This window comes from Nicotiana tabacum, chromosome 7 (genome assembly GCF_000715075.1).
Source record: "Nicotiana tabacum cultivar K326 chromosome 7, ASM71507v2, whole genome shotgun sequence".
NCBI lineage: Eukaryota > Viridiplantae > Streptophyta > Magnoliopsida > Solanales > Solanaceae > Nicotiana > Nicotiana tabacum.
The window spans coordinates 21,006,191-21,013,827 of NC_134086.1; the positions used below are offsets into that span (position 1 = coordinate 21,006,191).

The 7,637-nt window shown below is 35.2% G+C and overlaps 1 protein-coding gene across 1 annotated transcript; it reads right to left on the reverse strand.

Annotated features, from left to right (window-relative positions):
• Positions 1–614: 614 nt before the first annotated feature.
• LOC107772922 (malate dehydrogenase) lies at positions 615–5,652 on the reverse strand. The gene is made up of 7 exons (NM_001325149.1): positions 5,555–5,652; positions 3,291–3,449; positions 3,015–3,190; positions 2,191–2,468; positions 1,985–2,120; positions 1,751–1,862; positions 615–963 (listed from the first exon to the last, which is right to left on the reverse strand). Exons 1-7 carry the CDS (start codon positions 5,595–5,597, stop codon positions 869–871), a joined length of 999 nt encoding a protein of 332 aa, NP_001312078.1. The 5' UTR covers positions 5,598–5,652; the 3' UTR covers positions 615–868.
• Between the last annotated feature and the right edge of the window lie 1,985 nt (positions 5,653–7,637).

Here is a 7,637-nt window from a genome sequence, read left to right on the forward strand (position 1 = left end):
ATTGAAAATTTATTCCCCATAGATTTTTAGGAACATTAGCTTGTCTAATCGTAAGAAAGTTTGTACCTCACATAATTTGGAAGGGATATCTTTTGGAATATCTGCTATCTCTTATCAACACAGGCAAGGCGGAGCTAGGCAGATAAAAGGGGGTTTGGCCAAACCCCCATCACCGAAAATTAGGGAAATGTGGCGAGTCATTCAACTACCCAATCCCTAATCACCAGAGATCAAAATAAAGGGAAATTTGGCTGAAAATAGAAGGTTAAACTCCGTAAAACAAGATAGCAGCTAGATCCCTAAAACAAGATAAGCTAAAACCAAGAATAGAGCATCTGGAAAAATGATGAGCAAGTGGAGCGGACAACATGCTAATCTAAGGCAGAGGTGGAAGTATATTCCAAGCAGCCACAAGCAATGATAGATACTCTGCAGATTTTTTATGAAAAATGATGTGCAAAAGCAACATCAACCCAGTAATCATCCCACTAGTAGGGTCTGGGGAGGGTAGAGTGTATGCAGACCTTACTCCTATCCTCGAGGGGTAGAGAGCCTGTTTCCGGGAAACCCTCGGCTCAAAGACAAGATGTGCAAAAGCAATAACACAGAAAATATCATCCAAGGGACAACACAAGATGCTAATTATTCATGAAAATATCAGTTCTATTTCAAAACATGGACATAAAAATAGAGTACAATTAAAGAGTAAACAACTGACGACGCAGCATCCCCATTATCACTTTCCTCAAGAATCAACAATGGCCTTATTCAAAACTGAAGCCACTTCTATTATCACATACTGAAGCCACTTCTATTATCACATACACTCCCCATGAGTTGAAAAAGCAATTTAGGAAATGTTAGCAATTTAGGTAAGGCAGGAATATGCCAATGCTTTTTCCTCGGATAGTTCCTCAGCTGTAGCGTCCAACTTCTTTCTTGAGAACTCATCAATTGGAAGACCTGGACGCACGAATAACAAATAAAATACTTTAAGACCCTGCCGACAGGCAACTCATACAAATTTATAGCACCACCAAGGGAACAAAATACTCCTACATAGATGTTATCTAAAGAGAGAAAAGGAGAGCAATAAGGAACCTTCAGACCAAGGTTTAACACCAACAAAAAAAAAAAAAAAAAAACCAACAAAAGAAAAGGAAGACAGATTTCTCATGAATACTATATGTCAAAACATCAAAAAGAAGGCAAATCAAATACAGAAGGAACAACTCAGTTTCATTAAAAAACAGATAAGTGATATCTAAATTGCAAAATTCAACTTCCACTATATTGAGAGCAAAAAATTTCAGAAAAATCATTAGGTAACATCTAAAACTTCAGACAAGGTTGGCATTTTTTATTAAGCCATGCCAATAAATGGCTTTTTTATGAAAATTATTAAGCCATATAGACAAATAGCTTTTTTATGAAAACCAGTAAAGGCAAATTAACGTCCAATTTTTAATATTTTCCCCAGAAGCCCCTTCCACAAACATGTTGTGACAATCATTGAGGCTAAAGATGGCTAACACAAGGAATCCGAATCCCATAATCCTACACCATGATTTATGACTCTGCTTAATTCACTTTCCCCGCCAATCCCAAACTAACAATTTGGCTGACTAATTGAGGTTAAAGAGAGAAACTGCTGAAAACGACAAACATAATAGGAGCCCAACATGACATAGTGTAATACTTAGTTGAGTCAACGACAATATCTGAATGCAACTAAATGCTTTTCACTAACCTTGAACAATAGACCATTCTCCATTTTTGCATGCAACTGGGAAGGAATAAATAAGCCCAGCTGGGACATTGTATGACCCATCAGAGTAAACACCCATAGAAACCCAAGTTCCCTGCAACATTTGGTTAGAGGAAGAAATGAGATAAGCACTACTTGCGATTTAAATCTACCAAATATCTGCACAAATAATTCCTTTATTTTATATACAACAAGGCCCCAAGTTAAAAAATTTACCTCTGGAGTTCCAAGGACCCAATCACGTATGTGATCACAAGCAGAACTAGCAGCGGAAAGGGCGCTAGAAAGCTTTCTAGCCTTGATAATGGCAGCACCCCTCTGCTGTACAGTAGAAATGAACTCACCATTCAACCTAAATAAAAGGAATACAATTATCAGTTAATACACAAGCTGGGAAACAACAAGTCACTGATTCATTATACCATGCATCATCAGCCACAAGTTCACGGACTGGCTTCTCTCCAGCTGGTGTTGCAACTGTTGCATGGTTGACATCAGGGTACTGTGATGATGAGTGGTTTCCCCAAATGATGACATTTTTAACATCGCTCACTTGAACATTCAGTCTCTCTGAGATTTGACCTAGGGCCCTGTTATGGTCCAACCTTGTTAGACAGGAAATGTTCTTCTCAGGAATGGATGGTGCATATTCTTTCAAGATCAATGCATTTGTATTGGCAGGGTTAGCAACGACCAACACCTGGAAGAGACAAAAGGGAAAAGTTTTAATACCTCAAATGGAATGAAGTTGCACAACATACACATGGAAATCCTGAAACCAGTTCATCAATGCATCCATTGACACAAACAGAAGGCAATAAAAACAGTCATTTTGCAGCAGAATGGACTTATGAAAGTAACACATAAGATGAAAATCACAAGCCTGTTCCATACATATTCTGATTACTTGCTTGGAAACTTTCATCAACAACATAAGACATTAAGTTGACAATAAGCATCATGTAACTACTCTCCCTGACTTAGGTGATCTATTCAGCTAATTTTTCTGTAAGTTTCATCAACAAAATAAGACATTAAGTTGGCAACAAGCACCACGTAACTATTCTCACTGACTTGGGTGATCTATTCAGCCAATTGATCAATTACTTCCACAGTCAAATAGAAGAATAATCTGATCCAATAGCTAGAATTATATCATGCAATGCTGAACACTGGGTGCAATTTATAAAAAAGAGAAGCTAGCATAAAAGACAATCTAAAAACAGATCTATATACTTTGCCCGACCTTGCAGTTGGGAGCTGCATGCTTCTCCAAAGCAGAAGCCTGGGACTTGTAAATAGAAACATTCTTGGACATCACATCTTTTCTCTCCATGCCTTCTTTCCTGGGGAAACCTCCAACCATGACCGCAACGTTAACACCAGTGCATGCTTCAACAGCATCAGTTGTGGCAACAACACCTGACACATACATAGCAAAACATACCATTTAGCCCATGTTTATTTCCGACAAGTAATAAAATGACAAAGCATTAAAGTTACACGAAGCAAGGGCACCAACCCTTAAGAAGAGGGAAGGCAGCATCCACTAATTCCATCTTCACTCCATTCAATGCCTCTGCAGCAGGTGGAATATCCAACATGTGGAGAATTACAGGCTGATCTGCACCCAACATCACTCCCCTGGCAATCATTGGAACCAAAGCATATCCAATTTGTCCTTAAAAAAACAGAAACAAACACTATCCCGTTATCATAACATTCCAATCAACTCCATATTTTGGAACCAATAAAAACTTTAAAAATTGCAACTTTAGAAAAAACAGTCTTAAATCCTTGAAAATAGATTTTGGGAAAGTACCTACCTAGCCAATCTTCATACTTATCTAATGCAGGAGATGCTTTTCCAAACCATGAATCCATAAATTTGCATGACATAATATTATTACATGTTGGTTTTCCATTTTTGAATCATATGCATAACAGACACATCAACTCAATCATGCTCCATCAATAACAACTACACCTCAATCTCAAACTAGTTGGGCATGGTGTTAAGAATAGTGAAACCATTTCGTTTCATTTAGACCTCCTTATTGAGATAATTGAGAGTTTAGGAATCTACCGAGTTATCGGAAGAAAAAAATCATGGTGAATTAAATTAACAGAATTTCTGATCATCAGAATTATAGGCAAAAACTAGAATACAGGCTTATCTTTAAAATACAATTGACATCACCAGTCAACACAGTTAAGACCAAGTGGTGAAACAACAAATATGTCACCTCAAGGAAATGAATCAACTACAGTAAACAAAGTAATACTCCCCTGGACCTTTTTACTTGTCCAATATGCATTTTGCACACCCCTTAAGAAAATATTAATTAAGTATTTATTTTACTAGATTACCCTCATTAATCTCTATTAATACTATACTTTTAAATCTCCATTCTAGCAACAAAAGCAATGATTTGAAACCATATGTTTCAACTTGAATCTTAATAATTGGAGCCACAATGTTTGAAACATTAATACTATCCCCCATTGCTTTTTACTTGTCTAGTATACTAAAAATAGATTTTTTTTATTCTACTTGTCCACTTCAGCAAATCAAGAGGGACTAATTTGTACTTAATTTTCCCCATATCATTAAGTAACTATTTCCCAAGCCATTTCCCCAACTTATTTGTAATTGCAGTGGGCAACTACAACAGCTTCCCATTTTGGCTCCAGTATATAAAATGTTTTTTACTCAGGATATTGGTTCTACGGGAGTACTAAGTGATGGGACGGCCACTTAGAGGCCACAACAAGACTACCATAGGGTATCCGCCTCCACTAGCTAAAATAGAAACATATTCTCAAAATAGCAATAGTCTCTAGGTGAATCTCTTCCTGACCAACCAGGCTGAATCGGGCACCACTTGGGATGGGAATGACTCAACCCACATGCATCATAGTACTCCATATCATAGAATGAATATCTAGAGTAAAAGTAATTTATAAAGTGGAGACAAGTTACTACTCCGTAGTATTGTTGCGTCAGCTTGGGAAATCGAAGCTGCTGTAGTTGCCCATTGCAATTAATATGCTTTGGAAAACTAAATTTCACTCCTATCACTTCAGTAAGTTTTGAGATAGTTACTTGATAAGGGTAAAAATGGAAAAAAATTAATTCTCTTTTAATTTGCTAGATCGGGCAAGTAAAAAGGAAAGGAGGGGATATTAATGTTAAAACATTCTGGCTCCAATTACTAGTTGGCTTCAATTACTAAGTTCAAATTGAAACTCTTAATTTCAAATTATTGCTTCTGTTAATATAATTGAATTTTAAAAGTGATAGCATTAATTTAAATTACTTATTAACATTCATAAGGATAATTTAGATAAAGAAACTTAAATAATATTTTCTTAAGGGGAGCACAAAATACATACTATACAAGTAAAAACGAGTTGCAAGGTTACTTTGTTTGATGTTGTTGATTCATTTCCTTGAGGAAGTCAAATTTGACTATTTTATTTGACGCTATTTACCACTTTCTATTTTAGATGACTGAAGTTGACTCCTTTTGGAACGGGTGGAGTATTAACTTCACATCACATACAGGAAAACATAGTCCCAAATAAATTAACGAAGGATCAAACAGATCAAGAGTTAAATCAAAAGCAACAACAGTAAACAAGTAGATCTCTGATTAAATCCGATAAGCATCAACACTAAATATCAATCGAACTTCCAAGTCAAAATGAAGTAAAACAGCAACAGATCTGAGCCATAAAAACAAAAAGAAAACAAAAAATAAGCTTTAAGAACAGAACAACTACCGGCGGCACCGGTAACGAGAACGCGAACTGGATCTTTAGCCATTTTGTAGAAGATGTAGAAGTTTCCGATGAGCGATGAAAACTATGATCAGAGCTGGGAATGAGAGTGTGAAGGGAAGTGAGAGTACAAGGAGATATTTATTGGCATGAGACGAGCGGTCCATATGACGCCGTTAGGAACCTGACGACGACGTTTCGATGTGTTTTTTGAAGATAGCCTCGGGTTGTGAGATTTCGTTTGGGGGAGGTGGGGTCCCTAGAATCCGCCGTGGGTTGTGCAATATGATGGAAAATATTCTTCTTTTTTAATAAATAGAAGGGAAAAGATATTGAAATTATGATGATTCTAATAAGTTGACACTTGACATTTGTTTTAGAGTTTTGTAAGAATTGAGTTTGCAATTTATTTTTCTAAACTCTTAAGAAAGTATATCTTTTATATGTTTTTTAAATGAAAAGTATTTTTCGAAATATTTCTAATTAAAATTTTAAATCCTAAGAAAAATCTAAAACTTTGAATACTAATTTTTGAGTTTTTAAGAAAATTCAAAAATTGAGCTTAGAAATCTTCAAAAACAAATCAAAAGGAATTTATTTTCTAATAACTCAAAATGAGTTTGCAACTAATATTTACAAAGTGGTGAAATAAAAATAATGTTTATTTAAAATTCGAAAGATAAGTGCCACCTAAATTCTAACAAAGGAGTGGTCCATGCGTGAGGCTTACGTGTTATCAAACAAGTAAATGGTTCCTTTTTTTCTTTTTTTGTAAGTTCTTTATTGTTTTCTTTTGAGATTTTTGTTTTGTATTTGTGCCTTTTCGAGAAAGAAAAAGAGGTTTTTTTATGTTGGCTTTTAGGACTAGTGAAGCATGCAGAAATCATAGCAATAAAACATGGAAATTATCATAAAGGAAAATTTGCTACTAATAGAATCTGAAACAAAATTGTAAGAAAGTTATATGTTTCCTAACTATAACAAATTAACAATCAATACTTGAATATGATTGATTATGCAGTCAAGAAAAGTAATAAGGCAGCATATGCTAACAAACATGAAAGTAACTTAAAAGATTTTGATAGTTTAATGATTTAGCTAATTCTAGTCCTAAAAAAGATAAACGATCGTTGTAAATATAATTTGGTCTAAGAGGTATAATTAAAGTTTAATTATAATTGTTCGCTATTATTAAGAAAATAAGTTGGAACAATTTTCTAAATTATAAAAATTGAGATTTTTATTTCTAACTAATTAACTAACAAATGATAGAAAACAATAAAATTATCAACTAACCAGGATAAAGTTGGAGACAAGATTAAGGAGGTCTAGAATTATGATTTACCCATTTCTCGAAATTCTTTCTGTTACGTCTTCTATAATTTCGCCTAAGTGTTCTCCACTGATCATGAGCAATTCATGTGTTGTAATGTTCTTCCGAGCAACTACAATAATTTACTATATATATTATCTCTGTTGGGCACATGCCCATGTTGTCCAGCCAAAGGCCCAATGACCTAATTCTATTCTCTTTTGGTTTTCATTCCTATTTGGAATTGGATTCGGTTTATTCCAATTTTGAGTGGGTCTTGGCTTTAAGAGAAAGCACCACTCATGATCTATAAATAGGACAACCTTAGAGAATTATTCTATGCTCATTGATACAAGTCTTTGAAAGACTTAAGCACATAAGAGTGATTTTTGAGAGAGCTTTCGTCAAGAGATAAGAGAGAAGAAAAATATTTGTTTTGCTGCAGATTTTTATTCCGACCAGCCAACTTCAAATCACGTTTACTGCTTCGTTAACCTTTGGATCGGGCTGAAATTTTGTTTGAGTGTTTGCAACATCTTGGTCTTGGATTTGGACGGTGGAGATCGGATTTGGAGTCACGTAGTATCTTATTTCGAGCCTTGAACAGCAGCTTCGTTTTTATGGATTATACTCTTTCTTCAATTGATTAGTTGTTGTTCTTATTGCTATTGTTGCTCCGTGTTTGGCGCTTGTTGTGTTGCCAATTTGAAGAACTTTTGTAACCCTCTTATTGTTATAGTGGAGCTTTTTGGATCTTTGTGATCCCGTGGTTTT

Coding starts and splice junctions, on each gene's coding strand:
- LOC107772922 (NM_001325149.1), bottom strand. CDS start 5,597: ATGGCTAAAGATCCAGTTCGCGTTCTCGTTACCGGTGCCGCCG. Junction 2,469..3,014: donor ATGCAGCTCCCAACTGCAAG/GTCGGGCAAAGT, acceptor TGTCTCTTCCAG/GTGTTGGTCGTTGCTAACCC. Junction 2,121..2,190: donor CTTGTGGCTGATGATGCATG/GTATAATGAATC, acceptor CCTTTTATTTAG/GTTGAATGGTGAGTTCATTT.